General features: G+C 37.0%; 1 protein-coding gene across 1 annotated transcript in view; it reads right to left on the reverse strand.

Annotated features, from left to right (window-relative positions):
* The window catches only part of DNAH8 (dynein axonemal heavy chain 8), a gene marked incomplete at both ends in the record, with an annotated part of 336,864 nt that overhangs the window by 82,732 nt on the left and 228,785 nt on the right, over nt 1–25,347 (reverse strand). The window contains 8 exons of the mRNA XM_081042394.1: nt 2,379–2,561; nt 4,046–4,201; nt 15,224–15,379; nt 16,825–16,996; nt 17,720–17,847; nt 19,507–19,644; nt 22,503–22,718; nt 23,222–23,389. Coding sequence (XP_080898520.1) covers nt 2,379–2,561; nt 4,046–4,201; nt 15,224–15,379; nt 16,825–16,996; nt 17,720–17,847; nt 19,507–19,644; nt 22,503–22,718; nt 23,222–23,389 — 1,317 coding nt within the window. The remainder of the gene's footprint in view (nt 1–2,378; nt 2,562–4,045; nt 4,202–15,223; nt 15,380–16,824; nt 16,997–17,719; nt 17,848–19,506; nt 19,645–22,502; nt 22,719–23,221; nt 23,390–25,347) is intronic.

Consider the following 25,347-nt stretch of genomic DNA (forward strand, 5'->3'; position numbering starts at 1 on the left):
GCCAATCTCCTAAGAACCAAGACATTCTCTTACACAGCCATAGTGCAACTTTCAAACTCAGGAAATTTAACATGGATATAATATCCTTGCTAAATATACAAAAAAACTGAAATTGGCTCTATAGCATTGTTTATAGCATTTTTTTCTGATCTTATACACATCACATATTGTACTTAGAATTATGTTAAAAGGTGTTTTTAAACTACTTAGTTGAGAATGTGTCTTGAAAAATTCTTCAAAAATCCCACCACTTTCAGAAAGTCTTCCTAAACCAGTTCGTCAATCAAAAGCCACAGCACAGCATTCATCCGCATATCTACTCTGACTTGCATCACAATCTGTGTGCAGATTATGTCCCTCTAATTAGATTCTGTGCATCTAGAGGGCAGCAACTTCTATTCGTTCTTGTACCCTTTCCAGTCCTTGTCTTGAGGCTTTGCAGAGAAGGGACTCAACCCAATAAACATTTGTTAAATTGAAATGTGCTGAATATGGTTCAACAACTTTATTTTACAGTTGGAGAAACTGAAGACCCAGAAATATGAACTCCAAATAACATCCCAATATAATAGGCACAGCTAGTTACTGGCAGAGACAGGCCCAACACCTTTTGTTCTCCAACTCCAAGATCAGTGTACACTGCCATTGTACTATGAGGTTTGCAGGATTTTGTTCGGTGGTGGGGAAGGTCATGGCTGTTTGCAGGGAAACAGCTAATGAATTGTTTTCATTAAAATAGGCACCCCTGGTGGCAGTATAAAAATATGTGCAGAAAAATGAAATCACGTTAACTTCCTCTTTACTATGATATGGAGAAACAAGTGTCATGGTACAGTGGACATCTGTGAGATTTACAGCATGACTGGTCAAGTTTATCTAGGAGGTTTGGCAGGGTGGGAAGTCCACGTGCTCTTATAGGTTAAAACCCGATTCTCTCCAATCTTCATTTATTCATCTGTAAAATGGGAGTGTAAGAGCAGGAGTCAGGAGGGTTACACATTATGGTCAGGATGTCCTCCTGCAGATTACGTGTGCATTCTGTTTTTTCCAGCAGGTTGGTGTGAGCACCTTAGTGTATCTCCTGAAGAAAAAGCTAAGGCCCGGAAGAATGGGTGTGGGGTGCTCTGGGGACATGGACTGTAGCCTTCCTTACACAGTGGAGTGACCCACCTTACAGAAGTTAGCACAGCCTGCATGGGGGGTCCGACCAGTGAGGCGTCACCCCAGAACAGACCGTAGCACCAGGCAGACCATGAAGGAAGGACTCATTTTCAACAGTTGACACCATGTGGCCCTAAGAAGTGATGGAGGCAATGAATTGAGGGGCCCATGTTTTCTCTGCCTGGTTGTAGAAGTGGAACGGATTTCCTTTCTGGACTACTTAAGCCCTGAATTATTTGTTGTTAACTAAGATCAAACAGCAAGTCAGAGTGGAAGCTGGGACTGTGCCCCTTTCCTTCCACCAGGCTGGCCGCCTTCCCAGAGCCTGCCCCAAGCTAACCATCTCTATTAAGGAGGTAGGATTTTCCGTCTCATTTTACTGAGTCTCTCTCCTTTTTTGGTGTATCATTTCTCTTTCCCTTTTTGAATGTCTTTCCTCTGTGTTTGTGGCCATCAATTTATATCTTTTGCCTTTCCTCCTTTCCTTGTCCAGTCTTTCTCACCCTCCCAGTTTATACCTCTCTGGTCTTATTATTTCTAATCTTGCCTTTTCCTTGAACCCTTACTACTAAAATTAATCATATTTAAGCAAATATAAACATTCTCTGATATTATGCAAATATATTTTATATGTGCAAATATATGAAATTATATTTTATGCAAGTATATTTTATGCATAACATTTACGATTTTCTGAGCTTTATCCTAAAATTAGTTTAATCTTGTAAAATAATTTCCCTGCTTTAGTGCAAATTTCATGTAATTAAAATAAAAGTATGGCTCTATATATTATTAGATTCTCAGACAGTAGTAGTTGAAACTACTATAGTGGTAATAATACTCATTCAGAGGAATTTCTTTTTCTCCAGGATCATTATGTTATTGAATTTTTCAGGTATAGCATAAACTATCCATCCACAGGACTATAGATATTAATGTCAATATACCCAAAGGTTTAAAGACAGAAGCAGGAAGTGGAAAGAGTGGTGTGTGTGTGTGTGTGTGTGTGTGTGTGTGTTTGGAGTTGGAGAAGAGGTGAGTTGGTTACATGATATCTTGACAGGACTTGAGACTGTGACACAAATATTTATGTTAACAAAGGTAAATAGGAGTTGCTCAATTTTTTTTCCATATGCGTAACAATTTCTCAATACATTTAAAACATTTATTATAGTTTATTATAAGTCCTAAGTTCTTTACCTTGAGAGATTTATTACCTGTTTCTCTGTTAGAATTACTCTCCTTAGTAATTGATTCTCAAGTCCTTTCATCGTAACGGTAAAATCAATGACTGATGTTTTAGCATTGATCTCAGGGGTAAAGGCCGGGTTTGGTAACTTTGTAGTAATATAAAGTTTAAATGAATCCATGATATCGCATTCCTTATCACCGATTTTTACCTATATCAATTCAAATATAAAGTTTAAAAAGCGTAAAGGACAGGACAAGGAATATAGGTTCAATTTAGGGAAGAATTTACCAAAGGTCAGTGCTGTGAAACTTGAATGAATTGCAAAGGAAAGTTGTAAAAATTATAATAAAGCCTATTCCTTTAGAATAATTTAGATTTGTGGTCCTGCTTGAAGATGTTTTTAGCCATGCAAATTAAATAAAAAAATTATCCCAAACAAATGTTGAATAAAGGAAAACTCAGTCAAAGATTTGACTGCTTTTTTCCACTTGAGAAAATCGTTTCTTATTATGGAAATTATCATGTGTATAGAAAGTGTTATTTCTTTTTGCATTTCAGCCATATCTGAAGTAGATTTAACAACAGAAAGGGTTAATGAAATTTTCAAAGAAAAATTGACAACATGTTTTTTCAGAAATATAGCATTTATCTTAAACACTACAACCTGCAGCATATTGAAAAACAACAGGTTTTGCTATGGAAAATTCTGATGGAAATTATAACATTTTTAAATGACTTAAACCTTTAATTAACCTTAATCCTGCACGTGAATGAAAACCACACAACTAAGGGGCTGCTACACTCTCAGGTACCCATGCTTTCACATTGCAGAGAAAAATCTGGGGTCTTTGAAAAGACCTTCAGAAACAGTGATTTTACAGCTTCTCTGGCAGTTAAGTATGGCATACTTATATAAAAGAATTCACACTATGAAGAATTTTTTTCTAAATAAATTTATCTTTCTTTAATGAGAAAACTTGCATTCGTTACTTAGTCACTAATAATCATAAAATTAAGTTGTCCAAAGTGAAAATACTCAATTAGAAATGCTGTTATTCAATCAAAAAAAAAAAAAAAAAGCCAAAAAAGCCTAAAGGTAGAGAATGACATCAAGGAAAAAAGAAACACATACTGCAAACAATTATAACCAATAACTAGGAACAGTATTCCATTGCTTCCAGCAAAGTCCATGACTTTAGACTGAAAGTTAATAAAGAGAGAAACGAACCAATCAATATCCACAGATTTTATTAAAATGCCATTTTCTCCAGTGAGAAAATACAGGTTTTATTATATAGATGTATATACGGCTTGCAAAATCAACTTTATTGGAATTGCTATTATATGTGTGTGTGTATATATATGCAAATTAGTGTGTATATATGCAAAGTCGTATATATACATACATATTGTGTGTGTGTGTCTGTGTATAACACTCATATCTTATTATTATGACTAGACAATGTCTTTCCTTAATATATTATTTAGTTTTGGCCAAATAGCTACTCTTACCAAGATACTATGCTTTTTGTGTAAACACTGAATATGAGTTTGGAAATTATTTATTTTCCAGTGTACCAAATACTACCACCTGAAAGAAATTGCCTTTACTGCTATGCTCAAAAAGATAAGTAGATATCACCATTGTTCTTTTTCCTTTTCTTCTTCTTCTTTTTTTTCTTCAAAGCTCACCTTGAAACTGGTGCCTGATTTAATGAAATTCTTTTCTAATACATTATCCAGGGCTGGATCCAGCTCTTCACGAATGTCCTCAATGAGAAGGGGTCGGCCCAAGGAAAGGCTGTCCTCCAAGTGTGTGCGGAAATATTTATGGTTCAGAGATGTCACCTAAAAATAAAGAGTTCATCACTATAAAAATGTTAGAAAGAATGTGCCCCTTTCTAAGTGGAAACCAAGAGGTGACTGAGAATTTTGAGGACGATATAGGAAGATTTGTTTATAGAAAATAAAAGTAACAAATGAACATTAATTTTCAAAACTTGGTGAGTCACGATCATGATTTGTGCAAGTCCTGGAGGCATAATGGGTTCTCTTTGATTGAAAGAGGAGAATCAAATGGTACTCCTGAGCAGAGGGTTACAGACGGAAGAACAGTAGTCAAGGATCAATCCTTTTAAACTTACATAGCTAAAGTTACTCAGCGAAAGCAAAGGAATTTGCATATTTGTGATATGCATTTACCTTTTCGGGACTTCTATAAGATGAGTAAGTGATACGGAAAAAAGAGCATAAAAGTCAGAAATGATATATGGAGTCAAACCAAGGGTCCATCCAGGTATCCTGTCTCTAACAGTGGCACAATGGATGAGTATGATACTTTCCACAAAATCAACCGAAAAGACTATACATTCACTTTTTATATGTTTGTAAGATATAAAGAATATTCTTATAAAATATAAGAAAAAAAATTTAGTTAGAATTTTGAATGCCTGGCAGACTCTCCAATTTGTAGATCAATGTTTGTTATTAGTTAAAATAGACACACTGGGCTGGTTGATCTTTGCATGAGCCAGTTGGCTTTGAACTCTTACTTCTCCTTTGATCCTTCTGCCTGTCTAAGTGTGAGGATTCCCAAAGGTTCAGTCCTCAACTATCTATCTCCTTATAGTCCATCCTCTGAATTTAAGTACAGCCTTTATGTTACTGTGAATGCTGATCTTAAGACACAAGGAAGATCCATTGGGAGAGCAAGTGATGAGGAGAGTGAAATGAAAAGATATGATCTTTCACTTGCTATGAAAAAAAGATGTGGAATTAAAAAATTAAATAAGTCTACCTTTGTCCTATTTTGGTTACAAAGGAAATAACAAAAAACCCTGCACATGAAAGAATTTTGCCATTGTATGGATAGCATTTTTAATACAAATGCTATGCTGTGAAAGGCCTTACGATAAGTTAATAAGGTAATAAATCTGAACAAAGAGCTTTAACTAGCTTATTAAACAAGACGAAATAAGGTCCCAATAAGACTAAATGTTATTGTCATGCTCGTTTTTCCAAGGAGTAAATTCTATTTTTGTGATTTCCTTCCCAAGTGTGATGGTTCATTTTAGGTGTCAACTTGACTGGGATAAGTGATGCCCAGATAGCTGGCAAGCATTATTTCAGGGTGTATCTATGAAAGTTTTTCCAGAAGAGATTAGCATTTAAATTGGTAGACTGAGTTAAGGAGATCACCTTCACCAATTTGGGTGATCATCTTCCAATTCACTGAGAACAAAAAGATGGAGGAAGCGTAAGTTTGCTCCTGCTTGAGTTGGGACGTCCATCTTCTGCACTTGTACATCACTTCCCGATTCCTGGGCCTTCGGTCTCAGAGTAGGACTTAGACCATTGGCTCTCATTGTTCTCAGGTCTTTGGTATTTGGACTAGAACTACACCACCGGCATTTCTGGACCTCCATCTTGCAAATGACAGATCATGGGACTTCTTAGCTTCTATAATACCATGAGCCAATCTCTCATAATATATTATATATATGTATATATGTGTGTGTGTGTATATATATATACATATATATATATATATATAAATATATATATTTATACCTATACATAGGCATGCTATTATTTCTGTTTCTCTGGTGAACTCTAATACAAGTATAGAAATAATAATTTTCAGATTGTCAATTTATTTAAGATTATTTTTTACCACCTTCAATGTCTTTTATAAACGTGAAATAATATTTTAGAGTCATAACTTCAGGTTCAGTTCACTTGATTTTTCTTGTGTAGAAACACTATGTGGTAGTTACCACCAGAGCCTGGGTCATCTGCACAGATACTCAAATGTTGGGATCTTTACAAGGTAGTGAATTCTTCATAGGGAAACCTGGGAATACCTTCTCTTTCCAGAAGTCAGAACTGTAGGTTCTGGAGAAGACATTGAACGTGTCCTTGGCAAAGCTGCCCAGGTGGAGTGTGCCATAGACATACAAAACATGTTGCTGTTGTTTTTCACTTATTTTTGTTTCTCTGAAGAATTTTTGCTTCATTTTTTTTGTTTTCCTTCTCAAGTTGAGAAAAAATAATTTTATTTCATTTTGTTTTCATTTATATTTTTATTTATGTGCTGATCCATATATTTAGAAAAATAACATCGTCTGAGTAAGAAGAATATAGTTCTGTCTGCTTATATTCCAGCAGTTAAGAGTTTCTAAAATATGGAAGTGTCTCCAGCATATTTCTGTTACTTCTTAAAGAGGAAGTGTCTCCAGCATATTTCTGTTACTTCTTGGGTCTGTTACTTCTTGGGTCTGAGTTGCATCAGGAAGGACATTACTGAAGGCTAGCAATGAGTTCAATGCCAAAACGGAGAAGATAAGGCTATGATCAGGAAAAATAAGAACCAGACAAGCAGGAAGATCAATAGCCGGGGAAGGCAAGAGGAATGGAATAAGGGGCAAGTACAGTGAGCTGGATCCAGACAAGGTTAGGACTGGCATGTGCTCCTCTGTGAACATAGCTCCTCAGAAGCTACATTCCATGGCCTCTATTTCCTTTCACTCTTCCCCTTCATTTCCATTCTGATCCTTACCAGGATTCCTCCAGGTTTTCTAACTAAACGTAGACTGATGCATTGTGTTCCAAAGTGTTAATGAGATGGGAGTATCTAGGGGTGCTCCTGAGCACTGAGCAGTGTCCACTTTCTGGCTAAGCACTGATCTCAGAAGGATCCCTTTCAATATCCCAGGATTAAATGTAGTGTATTTTGTAGGCCTTATATACATACTATTTACCTGATACTCTATTCTTAGTTTTCTGGAAGTTCTATCATGCATTGGTGTTGAATTTTACCAAGTGCTTTTTCTGTGTTTATCAAGATGACCAGGGATGACACCATAAAAATTGCAGTGAGGTGAGCCTCTTGAAATCTCACCTGGAATTTACAACAAATTGAACACCTATAACTCCACAGAGGACTCCCTGTGCAGCAGACAGACAAGACTAAGAGGCCCACTACTGAAATCACCTAAAGGTGGGCAAATTACCCAAGTGGGGGAGGAGGGAAAGGAGAAGTGCAGAGACGGGACCGCGTGGGTGCAGGACGCAAACCCAGCTCAGTGCTCTGAGCTCGCTGCATCCTAGAACTACCGCAGCTGTAGGAGAAGAAAGAACTTGGACTGCTAGGGCTCTGCTTGTGGCCCACAGGGCTGAGGGGGAAGCATACAACACAGCTGAACCCAACGCTCATGACAGAGACCTCGGAGAAAAGACTGAGGGAAGAAGGCTGAAAATGGTGATTTAAGCCCTCACTGCCGAGCAGAGAATGGAAGCCTTAGGCACTGAGACTAGCCGCCTCCTCCCTGCACTCCCAGAGTGCGCCCTGCCCCCACCTGCCCAATGCTAGAAATGGAACAGTAGCTGTGTCAGACCAAAAGAACAGAATATTTGCAGTTCTGAGAACTGTGGTCCACAGACATGGACTCACAGCCCAACCAGTTCTGGCAAAGGGGAGGGAGCTGTGGAAGTGGTGGTGGTCACTGCCATTGCTCTGGGCCATCTCTCACAATGCAATGCCCTGTCCCCACCTATCTGGGATATCCCTCCAGGAGTAAACAGAACTGCTGAAACACAGGGGCTCTGAATCTGGTGCAGAAAGAGATTTGGAACTTCAAAAGCTCTCCACGTGAAGGTGGTGCCCTATGACCCAGGTGAACAATGTTCACAAAGGAGAAGCCTGCCTTCCAGGAAATTCCTCCATTATGTGAGAAGCTGGAATAGTGCAGAGAAAATATAACACTACAGTGTGAGAGAGAATAAAAGACTGCAGTTGGAGAGAAAATAAAACATTCAACCAACACCTACTGGAAAACAAAAGAAAGACCTCTTTCTATCAACCTGTTGGAAAACCCACTCCTGTAGATGTCTAGGAAGAGAAATAATAAATCGTTAATTGTCATGAATAACCAAGGGAATAAGACAGCTCAGGAAGAAAATGAAAAATCTCCAGAAAGTGAACTTAAAGACATGAAAATATGTGACTTAAATCTTAAATATGAGAATTCAAGATTGCAGTTTTTAAAAAACTCAACGAGATGCAAGAAAACACAGACAGGTAGTTTAATGAACTCAGAAACAATCAAAGAACAAAATAAACATTTTACCAAAGAGACTGAAATTTTTAAAAAAGAACCAAATAGAATTTCTGGAGATTAAGAACTCAATAAAAGAAATGAAGAATGAAATAGCCAACTTAGGTAGTAATGTTGACCAGATATAGGAAAGAATCAGTGACATCAAAGATAGAAATCTGGAAATGACATGGATGGGAGAAGAAAGAGACTTGAGACTTAAAAGAAATGAAAGAACTCCACAAGAACTTTCTGACTCCATCAGAAAGAGCAATATAAGAATAATGGGCATACCAGACGGAGAAGAAAGAGACAAGGGAAAAGAAAGTATATTCAAACAAATAGTCGACGAGACCTTTGTGGACAGAACTGGATCCTCGAATCCAAGAAGCAAATAGAACATCTAATTACCTCAACCCCAACAGTCCTTCTTCAAGGCCATTGTATTGAAGTTGTCAAAAATTAACGACAAAGAAAGAATCCTCAAGGCAGCCAGGGAAAAGAAGATAGTAATCTACAAAGGAAAGCCCATTAGATTCTCATCAGATTTTTCAGCAGAAACTCTACAAGCCATAAGAGAATGGAATCAAATATTCAAACTATTGAAAGACAGAAATTATGAGCCAAGAATAATATATCCAGCAAAGATATCCTTTAGATATGAAGGAGGAATAAAGACCTTTCCAACATACAGAAGCTGAGGGAATTTTCTAACACATGACCTGCACTACAAGAAATACAAAGGAGGCTATTCGACCAGCATCAATAGGGATAATTTGTGGCAACCAAAACATATAAGGGGGGAGGGTAAAGGCCGGACTGGAATGTGGGAATGGAGAAAGTAAACATTCTGAAGAAAATGGAATACTCTAAATAGCAAACTTTCTTTTACACAAACTAAATGGTAACCACTCAAAAAAAATATCCAGAACTGAAAAATGTAATGTAATAAAAGAGAGAAAAATCATAACATACCACCACACAGAAATAATAGACAACAAGAGGCAAAGAAACAATGGAGACACAGTCTTACCAGAAAACCAAAGACAGAACAACCACCCTAAATAAAAATGGACTGAACTCACCAATAAAAAGGCACAGAATAGAAGATTGGATCAAAAAACTAAACCCAACCATATCCTTCCTCCAAGAGACACATCTCAGCTACAAGGACAAACATAGACTCAAAGTGAAAGGTTGGAAATTGACACTCAAAGCAAATGGTATCGAGAGAAAATCAGGTGTGGCATACTGATATCAGATGAAATAGACTTCAGGATAAAAAAGGTAACAAGAGACAAAGATGGACATTTCATAATGATAAAGGGGACTATGAAACAAGAAGACATAACAGTCATCAATATTTATGCCCCCAATCAGGGAGCACCAAAAAAAATATACCAAGCAACTACTAACAGAACTAAAGGGAGAAATTGACCAAAACACAATTATACTAGGGGACCTAAATACATCATTGACAGCTATGGATACATCATCCAAACAGAAAATAAAGGAAGAAATAGCAGCCCTATATGACACATTAGATGAAATGGACATAACTGACATTTATAGAGCACTTCACCCTAGCACATCAGACTATACATTTTTTTCTAGTGCACATGGAACATTCTTGAGGATAGACCATATATTGGGACATAAAACTAGCCTCAGCAAATTTAAGAAGACTGAAATCATACCAAGCATATTCTCTTATCACAAGGCTTTGAAATTGGATATCAACTGCAAAACGAAAGCAGGAAAAAACACAAATATGTGGAGAATAAACAACATACTTTTAAAAAATGACCAAGTCAAAGAAGAAATAAGAGGAGAGATCAAAAGATACATAGAAACAAATGACAATGAAAATACATCCTACCAAAATTTTGGGGATGCAGTGAAGCAGTTTTAAGAGGGCAATTTATATCATTATAGGCCTATCTCAAGAAACAAGAAAAACCCCAGATAAATAACCTCATGTTACACCTTAAAGAACTAGAAAAAGAAGAACAAACTGAAACCCAAAGTCAGGAGAAGGAAGGAAATAATAAAAATCAGAGCAGAACTAAATGAAATAGACAACATTAAAAATAATGTGACAAAGAGCTGGTTCTTTAAAAAGATTAATAAAATTGACAAACCCTTGGCTAAACTCACTAAAATAAAAATAGAAAAGATACTAATAAACAAAATCAGAAATGAAAGAGGGGAAGTTATCATGAATGCCACAGAAATACAAAGATTCATCCAAGAACACTATGAAGGACTATATGCCATCAAATTCAATAACCTAGAAAAAATGAACAAGTTTTTAGAAACATATAGCCTTCCAAGGCTGAACCATGAAGAACTGGAAAATCTAAATAGACCGATCACCAGTAATGAAATTGAATCAGTCATCTGAAACCTTTCCAAAAGCAAAAGTCCGGGACCAGATGGCTTCACTAGTGAATTCTACTAAACCTTTAAAAAGGATCTAATGCCTGTTCTCCTCAAACTCTTCTAAAACACTGAAGAAGAGACAATACTCCCAAACTCATTTTATGAGGCCAACATTACCCTGATACCAAAACCTGGTAGGGATAACACACAAAAAGAAAACTACAGACCAGTATCTCTGATGAATACAGATGCAAAAATCCCGAGCAAAATTCTAGGAAATAGAATACAACAATGCATTAAAAAGATTATTCGCTACGACCAAGTGGGGTTCATCCCAGGGTGACAAGGATGGTTCAACATAGGCAAATCCATCAATGTGATATATCACATAAACAAAATAAAGGACAAAAATCATATGATTGTAACAATTGATGCAGAAAAAGTGTTTGACAAGATACACATCCATTTATGATTAAAACACTTAATTAGAGCTGGCCCGGTGGCTCAGGTGGTTGGAGCTCCGTGCTCCTGACTCTGAAGGCTACCGGTTCGATTCCCTCATGGGCTAGGGGGCTCTCAACCACAAGGTTGCCAGTTCAATTCCTCAAGCCCCGCAAGGGATGGTGGGCTCCGCCCCCTGCAACTATGATTGAACATGGCACCTTGAGCTGAGCTGCCTCCCAGATGGCTCAGTTAGTTGGAGTGTGGGCTCTTAACCACAAGGTTGCCAGTTCGACTCCCGCAAGGGATGGTGAGCAGTGCCCCTGTAACTAAAATTGAACACAGCACCTTGAGCTGAGCTGCTGCTGAGCTCCCGAATAGCTCAGTTGGTTGGAGTGCATCCTCTCAATCACAAGGTTGCCAGTTCGACTCCCGCAAGAGATGGTGGGCTGAACCCCCTGCAACTAGCAATGGCAACTGGACCTGGAGCTGAGTTGCGCCCTCCACAACTAAGAGTGAAAGGACAACAACTTGACTTGGAAAAAAGTCCTGGAAGTACACACTGTTCCCCAATAAAGAACTGTTCCCCTTCCCCAATAAAATCTAAAAAAAAAAGAAAAAAGAAAAAAACACTTAATAAAATAGGTATAGAAGGAAAATACCTTAACATAATAAAGGCCATATAGACAAACCCTCATCTAATATCATAATTACTGGTGAAAAACTGAAGCCCTTTTCTCTACGTTCAGGGACACGACAGGGCTGTCCCCTATCACCTCCGCTTTTCAACATAGTGTTGGAAGTCCTTGCCAGAGAAACTTCAGGCAAGAGTAAGAAATAAAAGGCATCCAAATTAGGAATGAAGAAGTTAAATTGTCACTCTTTGCAGATGACATAATGCTATATATAGAAAACCCTAAAGACTCCACCAAAAAGCTGTTAGAAACAATCAACGAATACAGTAAAGTTGCTGGCTACAAAATCAACGTACAAAAGTCCATTGCATTCCTATATACTAACAATGAAATGTCAGGAAAAGAAATAAAAAAAATAATTCCTTTTGCAATTGCAGCAGAAAGAATAAAATACCTAGGAATAAACTTAACCAAGGATGTGAAGGACCTATATGCTGAAAACTATAAGATATTTTTTAAAAGAAATTGAAGAAGACACTAAGAAATGAAAGACATTCCGTGCTCATGGATTGGAAGAAACAACATAGTTAAAATGGCCATAGTACCCAAAGCAATATACAGATTTAATGCAATCCCCATCAAAATCCCAATGGCATTTTTTAAAGAAATAGAACAAAAAATCCTCAGATTTGTATAAAACCACAAAAGACCCCGAATAGCCAAAGCAATCTTAAGAAAAAAGAACAGTACTGGAGGTGTCACACTCCCTGACTTTAGCTTGTACACAGGGCAACAATAATCAAAACAGCTTGGTATTGGCAGAAAAACAGACACATAGACCAATGGAATAGAATTGAGAACCCAGAAATAAATCCATATAAATATGGACAGATAATTTTTGACAAAGAAGCAAAAAACATACAATGGAGAAAAGGCAACCTCTTCAATAAATGGTGCAGGGAGAATTGGAAAGCCACATGCAAAAGAATGACACTGGACTGCTATCTGTCACCATGTACCAAAATTTATTCAAAATGGATCAAAGACCTAAGCATAAGGTCTTTGCATAGAAGAAAACATAGGTACTAAACTTATGGATTTTGGTTCAAAGAGCGTTTTATGAATTTAACTCCAAACGCAAGGGAAGTAAAAGCTAAAATAAATGAATGGGAGTATATCAAACGTAGAAGCTTCTGCACAGCAAAGGTAACCATCGACAAAATAAAGAGGCAACCTACTGAATGGGAGAAGATTGTTGCAAACAGTGCCTCTGATAAGGGGCTAATCTCCAAAATATACAAGGAACTCATGCAACTCAACAACAAAAAACAAACAACCCAACTGAAAAATGGGCAGAGGACCTGAAGAGACATTTCTCCAAAGAGGACTTACAAATGGCAAATAGATATATGAAAAAATGCTCAACATCACTAATCATCAGAGAAATGCAAATAAAAACCACAATGAGATATCACCTCACCCCAGTCAGAATGGCTACCATCAATAAGACAAACAGTAACAAGTGCTGGAGAGGCCGTGGAGAAAAAGGAACCCTCATACACTGTTAGTGGGAATGTAGACTGGTGCAGCCGCTATGGAAGGCAGTGTGGAGGTTCCTCAAAAAATTAGAATAGAATTACCATATGACCCAACAATCCCTCTCCTGGGTATCTACCAAAAAAATCTGAAAATATTTATCCATAAAGACATGTATGCTCCAATGTTCATTCCAGCTTTATTTATGGTGGCCAAGACCTGGAAACGACCAAAATGTCCTTCGATAGATGAATGGATAAAGAAGTTGTGGTATATATAAACAATGGAATACTATTTGGCGGAAAGAAAAAATGAAATAGTACCAGTTGTAACAACATGGATGGATCTTGAGATTATGATGCTAAGCGAAATAAGTCAGACAGAAGAAGTAGAGAAGCATATGATTTCACTGACATGTGGTACATAAAACTGAAAACAACAAAAGAAGAAGACAAACAAATGAAGGAACAAAAACTCATAGACATAGACAATAGTTTAGGGGTTAACAGAGGATAAGGGGAGGGGGGCTCTAGAAGAGGGTAAACAGGGTCTAATATATGGTGATGAAAGGAGAACTGACTCTGGGTGGTGAACACACAATGTGATACATAGATAATGTATTACAGAATTGTACACCTGAAATCTATGTTTACTATTTTATAGTAAACATAGTATATATAGATTTATAAATCTATTTTACTAACAATTGTCACACCAATAAACTTTAATTAAAAAAAAAAAAAGATGACCAAATGAGACCAAATGATTCTTCTGGCTTTTTTTTTCTTTCGTTTTATATATATATATATATATATATATATATATATATATATATATATATATATATATATACACACACACACATATATATGGCAATGATACATTTTGGTTAATTCCTTTAAATTCAATAGATATCAGAATTTCTACTCTATATAAAGAACTGTGAAGAAAATATGAAGATGTGTAAAACTATAAACCTGGTCAGCAAGAAGTTTGTGATATAGTAGAGATAGAAGACAAACATGCAAAGAATAATTCAGGAAAGACATTAAGTCTAAATCCACAACACAAGTGCAAACAATACACTGTGAGGATTCAGGACAGGCTTTCTTTTCAGTACCCAAAAAAGTCTTGATCAAGGTAGTGTTGGATGTGGACTTTGAAGAATATTTAAGATTTTTATAAGGGATGTAAATGAAGTGGGCAGTAGGGTGGAGAAAGATATTTTCGTTAATGGAAATAGTACAAGCAAAAAGATGGATCCAGGAAGCTTAAAACTGGGAACAGTGTCTAGGAAACAATGAATAGTTGGTAGCTGAATAGAAATATCAGTTACAGTAACAGGGTCCCCAAGGGAGCCAGGAGGGCTGGAATTCTGCCCTTTGTCTACCCCTACCTTAAAATGAACACCTTCCTAGACTCCAACCCCAATCCTGGACTCAGATGCAGTACAAAGCATCTGAGCTAGGTCAGCACAAGGGGCCTAAATCACAAGTTCTTCCTTTGCTGCTTTCCTATAAGCCAAGACCCCAGGCCCAGAATAAAAGCCACATGTAATATTGGCAAAAGGAACAGAGCCAGGGAAATGGGCAGGGGTGGAGGGGTGGGGATGGGGGGTGAGATCAAGAGAGAGCACAAAAGAGAGAAAATACCAAAGCCTTTGCCCTAAATCCCTGTTACAAAACTTAAGGGTGTATAATTAGCAAACAACTGTATGACTGGTAGATTCAACTGAAATTTTGGGAGAATTTCAAGATTCCTTTCCTATGCCTGGTACATACCTGCAGATCATTTTCCTTTTCCTTTGATTTAATCCAAGTTTTGCCTTGAGTTTGTGGATCTATGAGGAGTGGGTATCTGGTGGCCTTTGTCACAATAATGCCATTCTGAATTGAGAGGTCATCTCCTGGTAATCCCTGCAGCCCCCACTCGCCAATCTGAATAACAGGAAATGGGTATGGCCATTCAAAGGAGAACAAGAATGCTTTCATTAGTAATTAGAAGTATCACAATCTAAAAGAATTTAAAATTTGGACATATTTTTTCCACTGAGACTATGCAACAGTTTACCTAGAAAAAAACCCAAACTTGTAAATGTGAACCACATAATATTAAATAAAAACAAAAAACAAATTTATCATCTAATAAATCCTTCCTCTAATAACTCAACATTAGGTTTAGTCCTTTATGCTGAATTTTCATACTTACACGGAAATACTGTTAAATTGGTTGCATATGAAACCTGATTTGAGGAGTTTGAAGCATGGTTGCTGAACATTCAGAGAACATAGGGGCTTGAAATATGGTGACTCTGAGTGGGTGGGATCCAGACTGTCGGGTCAGGGGAGATAATGAATATATGGAATGAGAGGTCAGAGAAGATAAACCCTGGTATAAGCCTCTGAAACTTCCATTTCCTGCCCTAGGTTCTGCTTACATTATATTGGCAGGAGCTCATCAATGACATTAAAAAAATATTTTTCCTTGCCAAATTAAGGGGAATTGCTAGCCTGCTTCCACACGATCAATAAAATCACCCAAGATCCAATGAACCAACCAGCCTACACCTTCGTTAAATTATCCCAGCACCTCCAAAGGCCGTAATTTATAAAGAGCATCCTGGCCCACTTTGCCTCGCCAGGGTCCCATTGTAGCTCCAGTGCATTATCTAGGCCCTGTCAGGTTCAGCTCAACATTGTTTGAATTGGAAAAGATTAATTTTTTAACTTTGAAACAGAGATAACACGAAATTAACAGCATGGCATCTCTAAGGAAACAGCAACTGGGGAGTATATTCACAAATCAGAAAAGCAGCTCATGAATACAAATTGCCTGGAAAGCATTTAATACCACAGGAGCTCTGCAAGATATAGTGAAAATTGACAGAGACATCAAATTCCCAACAAGGAAGGTTAGTGTAGCAGGACACGCTGTTACTCAGTGACACCAGAATTTTCTGTTGTGTTCTGCTGCTGGACCCTAAAAAAGAGACAGTTAATGATCAGAAGAAGATTAACACCAGTAGTCATGATGGCCTCGTTAATGTCTACATTTGCCTACAATGTTTGAGTGACTTAACAGGACTGGTATAAATAATGGAGGGCTATAAGAGGAGTTCAGTATCAGGAAGTCTATAACTCACAGTGACTTTCTAGTTCATAACAGTGCAATTGGTATTAATATGAAAGCAAGATTTCCAAAAATGCAAAGGAACATTTATACAACAAAGAAAATTCATTTTTGGAGCTCTTAAGAATTTTCAAAACCACCTTTTTAATTAAATGAAAAAATAAAGAAAGTAAGTGTACCTTGATTTCTTCGTAAGTAAGAAATAACACAAGACTGAAATTCAAGTTAATACTATGAGGAAAGTAATACTTACTGTTGGAGGATCCACCAACATTGAAATAATATTCAGGTTTTCAGTGAAAGGAATCTTCCGTGCCCTCAACTCTGTTTCCCACTGATCTTTAAGCAAAAGGTTCCTAAATATCTGATTGAAAGGCCCAAGGTAGGAAAGGAATCCGGTGCACAACAGAATATCACCTACGAGTCTGTTAAGAAAAAACAGAAAGTGAGTCACCTGACACAGTTTAAGCTCTCCCATTAAGGAGTCTGAAAGGCCACAGTGCAGTTTTGTTGTTAGGAGGTGAAATTCTTCTTTGCTTCGTGCATAACACTTGGTGGCCAGACATAAAGAGACCATGCACAAAGGAGCCCCCAAGCCCGACAAAGGGTGGAAGTGACCACATTTGGGGACTGTCAGGGAGCAGGAGAGAAGGTCCTGCCTGCAGCCTGTAGGTCCAGAGCGTCGACACACAGAGGAGACACACAGAAGAGACAAGTGTGCGGCACCCACCGCATGCCTGGCCCTGCTTGGAGTCAGTCTTGGTTAAACTGTTTTTCCTTTCTCATTCCCCTCTTGAAGTTTTCTGAGGACACCCATAGGGAAAAGCAGACAACTGGAGCCAGCATCTAGATTGTTCTGGCAAAACTAAACCATAGGAGGAGCACTCTCGTACTGAAAATCCACATCGCTGAACCAAAATTGAGATTTAAAATGTCTCACAAAATTTTCTTCCCTCTCTGTTTTAAGTGCCTAACTTAAGCTGGAAGCACTTTCTTAGGTGACGAGATTCAGAAATGGATATATGGAAGTGAAGGAGAAAAGCACTTCACACGGAGATGGATTTTATGTTCTCTAATGTCACGCGCAGGTGGCATTTGAGGTGGTGACTAAGCAGAAGAGCAATTATAACAAAGACCAACATGTATACCTATTAATCTGAGCTTTGAACTCTTTACTTTGCTGAGTCCATCGGATTTTTTCTCCGCTCAGTCCATCGATGAGAGTGGAAGCAGCCTGCATCTTTTTCCGGCACATATCGGCATCATTAAGCAAATCCTATGTTCATAAGGGAAGAATGTTTCAAAGAATTTATTTAAAAACATCTTAATCAACCTGAAGCTGAAGCTGAACAATAATGAATGTCAACTACAATTAGTTACAAGAAGCGGAGTACAGCATTAGGAATAGAGACAGTGGAAATGTAATGGCTGTGTGCAATGTCAGAGGGGTAGTGGATGGGGGGAGAGGGTTGTCACTGTGTGAGGGATATAAATGATAAATGTCTAACTATTAGATTGTTTTGTGCACCTGAAACTAACAAAAAAACTGCTTACTCAAACATCCATTATATTAACAAGCAAAAATACACGGAGGAATTTCTTAATGTGCAAAATAAATATAATCTAAAAATACAGTGTGAGTGAAACTTTACATATTAAATTTTAGTAATTCATTCAGAATGTTTTACCTTATAAAATTTCAAGAAAAGCAATTATGTAAGAGAGAATCCAAATCATATAAATTAAAACAGTATTTCTTTTTTTTTTTTTTTTTTTTTTTTTTTTTTTTTTTAATTAATTTTATTGGGGTGACAATTGTTAGTAAATTTACATAGATTTCAGGTGTACAATTCTGTATTACATCGTCTATAAATCCCATTGTGTGTTCACCACCCAGAGTCAGTACTCCTTCCATCACCATATATTTGATCCCCTTTACCCTCATCATCCACCCCCCACCCCCTTACCCTCTGGTAACCACTAAATTATTGTTTGTGTCTATGAGTTTTTGTTTCTCCTTTGTTTGTCTTTAAAACAGTATTTCTATTAAATATTTTCAAAACAGTGTCAAGTCAATAAAATATACCATTGTAAGTCTTGGATTTAATAATAATTCTGAGTTCCTTGCAGTTTACAAAGTATTTTCCCCCAGAAAACTTCTATACAATGGGAGTGTGCTGCAGCTAGCTCTTATCAACTCTCAAGAGCCAATTGCTAAATTTTCAGGAAATGTGTGAGCTGGTGTTCAACACAGCCATTATTAAAAATTAAGCTATATAAACTTACAATTAAACATTATGTTAAAAGAAAAGGTAACAAATAACCCAAACTCATCACTTCCTAATTATTTACTATGTTTTAGTATTATCTATTTAAGTCAATTATGTCTGCATGGTGGAAATAATGTATAATGGTGTGCTGCTGCATATTTTTCCAAATCTGTGTGCAATGTCATCCCATTGATAGCTTAAAATGGGCAGTGATGGGAATACCTAGACCACGGGAATCAACAAACCCGCTGAATCAGGGCTTTCTTCTCCCCTTGGCCCCCGCTCCCCACAAGCTGACTATGGAACATTTATCAAACCACCACTGATTACAACCAATTCCATGAGGTTGTATTAGGATCCCCATTTGACAGATAATTCTAGCTCAATTGCCCTCAAATGCACAATTAATAAACTCATGAGCTGGATCTAAAACCCAGTGTTCTAACTCCAAAGTTAGTACTCTTTGGTCATATAGAAAACGATTCTTTAAAAGACACAAAAAAGAATTTAAAGTGTCAAAGATCCAAAATAAGTACACATAGTGAGTAAAGGCATTCAGGTAAATATTTTTTTTCATCATAAACATTTGCTTAATTTCTAAATACAACACATACTGTATAAAATTTCAGTATGTCATTTCAGTAATTTTGTGTATTTAATCTCACCATTTTCTCATTCATTGCTGCGTCAAATTTTGCTTGTACTTTATCCAACTCAGTTTGTTTCTCATCAAGCAGTGCCTGTGCCTTCCCCAACTCAGCATTAGCAACTGCTAAGCGGCCTTCTTGTTTGGCCAGGTTAGCCTTGAAGGGAAGAAGAGGTGATTAGTGGAGGGCGGTATTAGCGCTGTGAAACATTTGCTTTTAATTGATAAATACATAATTTGATTTTAATCAATAAGTTTTTGAAATTTAAATTAGATTTTAATTGTTAAATACATAAATGAGATAAGTTTTGCCCTAGATGGTATTCTGAGGTTATCTGTTACAGTGTTTTCAGCTGGGAAAGCAAAGGATCTTGGAGATATTTCATTAAAGTTCTTCTTTTATTTATTAATGTTCAATGTAGAAAACATGGAAAACACAGCAACATATATACAAAGGAGAACAAAAATTACCCATGATATTTCCCAGAGATAGTCTCTGAGTATTGTGTTAAGAAGTTGATGACTGGCATTTTGATATTTTTCCCCCACCTAATATAGTCTATAATCAGTTCCCCACATCCTTAAACACCTTTTCACAAACATTAATTATATGGCTGCATAATATCCCACAATTTGGATGTATTATCATTTACTTAACCTTTTCTGTACTTTCAGACAGTTCCTTTTCCCTCCCATTTTAAATCATTACAAACAATGCTGTGACAAATACTTTTGAGTATGTAAACACTTTGGATGGTTTCTTTGGCAAAGATTCTTTGAAGTGACATTACTATAACAGTTTTTCATCTTTTTCCTAAGTCCTACAACATGGTAATTATCTGTTTCTTGTAAATTTAAAGTAATTAATCAGCAAAGTCAGATACCCCAGAGCCTTCTGGTGTAGATTTTGGATAACTTTCTTATTCTCTTTCTCAATATTTCATTTATCTGAATTTAGCCCTTTTTCCCCCCAGGAAATTCTAACGTATTTACATATATCTGTAAAATTTGCTTTTCAATTATTTAAATCTATGCATCTGTGATTATATGGATTTATCTTTCCATTCTCATTTGTTCTTCTGTATTTTCTTCTTGGTTAGACTTTTCAAGAACATATCTATTATATTTTGTTTTTGCAAGGCATCAGTTCTTAGATTTACTCATAAATTCTGCTACTTTTCTCTTCTCTAATTTTTAATGTTACTTTTATTAGCTCTATTCTGCTTTCTTCAAATTTTGTGTTTATGTATAAATGAGTATGTACTGGAGTGTTTAGTTTCTTTGATTCATTTAAGGGCTAAGGACGTACCATTTTGGTCACATCATAACTAGCCTTGGTAACCAGTTTTTTGTCATCACTTTCTAAATAGAAGTGACTAGCTTTTCTAAATGTAAACTTCCAATTTTATTGCTTATTATCAGAGAATGAGGCCTCAGCAATTTTTGCTTTTGGAAATTGGAGCAAGGTCTTCTTTTTAATATTCAATATGATCAATTTTTGTAAATGTTTCTTGGATACTAGGAGTAATTTCATACTCTTTGTTTATATTGAAGCAAGTCAATGGAGCTATTGAACCTTACAAATAATATAGTATAAAATCTCTATATAATTATTAATTTATGTCTACTCAAGACTGGATACATAATTTGCAGGGCCCAGTGTAAAATGGAAAGGTGGTTTCTCTTGTTAAAAAATTATTAAGAACTTCAAGAGGGTGACAGCAGAGCATTAAGCCAAGCATGGGCCTTCTAAACATAGGACTCTCTGTGCACACCGATAAAGGTAGCCCTATGCCTCGCAGATCTGTGGTAGATTGATATTATGTGCCACAATCTCAAATTACAATAGTATTTTTATTAATCCCCACTTAAAATATTAATAGGTTTTGCTTTATGTAACTTGATACTATTTTATGTATTGCATAAACGTTATTACAATTAAGTCTCACAGTGGATCAAAATGTTTATCAATAAAAAATAATGGCTCTTACAAGTGCTTTTCTTCTTGAATTCTACATTTATAGTAATAGTTCTCTCTTGGTATCTTTTTGTTTGGGTATGTTTGCTATATTTTCTCATCATTTCCCTCTGTTAAATCTTCTTTCTTAAATTTATTTTCTATTTGTCTCAAAGCACAGAGTTTAAAGAGGCAATCACTTATTATGAAAACCAGTAACCCCCTGCCCACCTACTCACCATTTTCCATTCCAGAGACAGCCACTTTCAACAATTTTAGCTTTATGGGGCTGGGGATGAGCAGTGGGGGTAGTGCTTGTCTGGGTGGTATATTTTATGACTCCTTTGCACTCCTGAGAATGGCCTTCTGTTCCCTCAGGCATGAAGGATGGTCTGGGCCAGTATATATGGGCGTGTGTGTGTGTTTGTGTGTGTCCTACAATACTTAAATTGCATGCTTGAGAATGTCTTTTCTGTTCCCTCATACGTGAAGGGCAGCTTGACCAGTTTTTGAATTTTTGCATCCCAGCAATTTCCTCCTCAATACTCTGCATGTGTTTTTTCATTATTTCTTAGTGTTAATACTTAGGGTTGTGGGATGTCAGTGACACCCTGACTTCTCCTCTTTTCTAAGCAACTTTTAAAATTTTGTTTGTTTCTTAGATGCATATAAGTTTCTCTTTCTGTCTTTGAAATTGAAAACATTCTAGGTGTTGTTCCTAATTTTTATAAATTTTGTTTGGAATACAGCAATCAAATCCAGTTTCCAAACCTCATCTCCAAATTTTAAAGAAATGGCAAGTTTTATTTTATGACAGCTTGATTATTATTCCTGATAAATTCAGTCCCTAAGTTAACAAGTGGTTTTGGTTTCTTGTCTGTGATGCCAGGAAACACGTAACAGATGTAAAAAGAATGAGAAACTCTGAGAGTACATACAGAAAAAAAGATAAGCTGGTAACAGGGACACCTACCTTTGTTAGTCAAAATTATGCTTTGCCTTTTAATGACTAATTTTATAAAGTACTTATTTATTGGGAGAAGGAGGGAAACTTTTACCTTCAGAGGCAACACTTCTCTATTGATACCATAAAACGTTGCCATAGCAAGTGTCCAAGACAGCAGACCAGCCACATTCCCACAGACTTTTTTGGCACTTTCAAAAGAGTAATCATCCATATTAAAATACGGCTGCAGTAACTCAACCGTTTCTTCATTTATTGTGTCCTTGGGGAACTGCTGAAGGTTCCACAGGAAGCCCGTCGCACTCATCAGCTGAAAAATAGTATTACAACATGTAAGTTCTGGAAGAAAAGAAATACTTTTTTTCTGAGTTAGTATGTACTTCTAAATTGAATTTGTTTCAAAGAAGTAATAAGTGATTTGCTCTAAACATACAAACCAAGACTATGGCATTAGTAAATCAAATCTGTAAATTGTAAACTGTTTTCCCATTTCCATGGTGAAAGAGTAACAATAAAAGCTACGGAAGCTTCCTGCCATGTGAGTGCACCTAAATGCCACTGACCACACAGATCTCCTTTTGGAGACTAGGTTGGGTTGACATCAAGACTGGTTCTGAACAGATTTTATAAAAAGAAAACATTCAGTTGTAAAATTTTTCCACAGTTACATTTTGGGGAGATGCCGATTAAGATAAATTATTCAATACACAATGAATGAGTTTTGTCTACCAGCTTGTCTGGTCTATATTAAGTACCCTGGGATGAGGGCACCTGATGCCCCTCATAAGGCTTATAAAGATGGATTTTACTTACTTTTAATGACTCTCCCCATGATGGCTTGCAGCAAGGCTTTTCTGGATCCATAGTAACAGGGTCAATTTTCTTTTGAAATAGCAACAGAACGCAGTCCATGATTCTCATAATAAGATGCGGGGGCTTTGCAAGTTTCCTGACTGTGGCAATATCATTTGGCTTGATAGTCTGTATTTGGGTTTAGAAATCAATATTGTTTTATTGAGTAGTATTCATAGTCATATGAAAATCTGATACTTGTATTTTTTTCATTAGTTTCAAGTGTACAAAACAACCTAGTGATTATATATTTATATACCTCACAAAGTGATAACTCCAATAAGTCTGTTACACATCTCACACTGCACAATTACAATGTTACTGACTATCTTCTCTATGCTATACTTTATACACCATGTCTATTTTTTTAAAATTATAGTTGACATTCAATATTGTTTTATATCAGTTTCAGGTGTACAACATAGTAGTTAGACATTTACATAATTTTTGTAATTTATGAAGTGATCCCTCCTATAAGTTTAGTATCCATCTGACATTATACATAGTTTTTACAATATTATTGACTATAGTCCCCACACTTTACATCCCGTGACTATTTTTTTAAATTATAGTTGACAGTCAGTATTATTTTATATTAGTTTCAGGTGACAAGCACAGTGGTTAGACATTTACAAAATTTATGAAGTGATTCCCCCAATAAGTGTAGTAACCATCTTAAACTTAACCAAAATACAAACCTAACCCTAATGCTTTTTCTGCATCTTGACATGATCACATGATTTTTACCTTTCATTTTGTTTATGTGATGTATCACATTAATTGATATGTGGATATTGAAGCAACTTGAATACCAGTAATAAACTCCACTTGATCGTGGTGGATGATCATTTTAATGTATTGCTGAATTCGGTTTGCTAATATTTTGTTGAGAATTTTTGCATCCATGTTCATCAGGGATATGGGCCTATAGTTTTCTTTTTTTGGTAATGTCTTTGTCTGGTTGTAGAATCAGGGTAATGGTGGCCTCATAAAATGAGCTTGGGAGCATTCCCTCCTCTTGAAGTTTTTGAAATAGAGAAAAGTAGGTGTTAATTCTTCTTTGAATGTTTGGTAATATTCACCTGTGAATGCAGAAACCATTGATTCTTCATTGAGTCCTCACCCCTCCTGGTGTGCAAATGCAGGCAGCCACAATATCTGAATGTCCATCAACCTGGCTAACATTGTTCCTTCACCCCACCCTGATGATTCCCTGAGACTCCACCCTGCCCAACTTTTGGGCACACCCAAGCCACTTCCAGTGCAAATGACCTATCTTGGCTCATGTTGCAGAATTTCTTAAAATCTCTCAAAGGTTCACAAAACCCAAACAAGCAGCACCTATCTTCAGCATGTCCCGTAACTCTTGCTAAACAGTGCTAAGCCTCACACTAGCCACAGCTGGCCTCAGTTCATGGGTTGGCCTCTCAAGGCACCTCCAAGCCCAGCATGAGTGGAGGCCATCTGCAGATGGCTTTTGTGGCTCATGACAGATGGGCCCAGGCGGGGCACAGGCTACAGCTGAACCTGACCTCCAGTGAGGCCCCTTCCAGGCACCAGAGCCTGCTAAAGTGAATCCTGCTCCACAGGGTCCCTACACAACAGCTTCTCCACTGTAGTCACAGCCAGTCCTCACAACCAACCAATCAGCTAGAGGATCAATCCCTCCCACTGATGTGCAAACAGCAACAAAGGCTCAACTACCCAGGAGGGTGCATGCAATCCATACAAGGGATACTCCTGGAGCACCTGGCTGAGGTGTTTAGGAAGACTGTACCACTGAGCCCCAAGGACACCTACAACATAAGTCCCCTCTACTAAGACTGGGAGACATAGCAGACCAACCTAATACATAGAAACAAACACAGTGAGGCAGCCAAAATGGGAAGACAAAGAAACATGTCCCAAATGAAAGAACTGAACAAAGCTCCAGAAAAAGAACTAAACAAAATAGAGACAAGTAATCTATCAAATGCAGTGTTCAGAACATTGGTATAAGGATGCTCGGTGACCTCAGGGAGAACTTCAATAAAGAGATAGGAAACATAAAAATGCAGATAGAAAACATAAAAAACAACCATATGAAA

This window comes from Rhinolophus hipposideros (genome assembly GCF_964194185.1).
Source record: "Rhinolophus hipposideros genome assembly, chromosome: 3".
In the NCBI taxonomy this organism is placed as follows: domain Eukaryota; kingdom Metazoa; phylum Chordata; class Mammalia; order Chiroptera; family Rhinolophidae; genus Rhinolophus; species Rhinolophus hipposideros.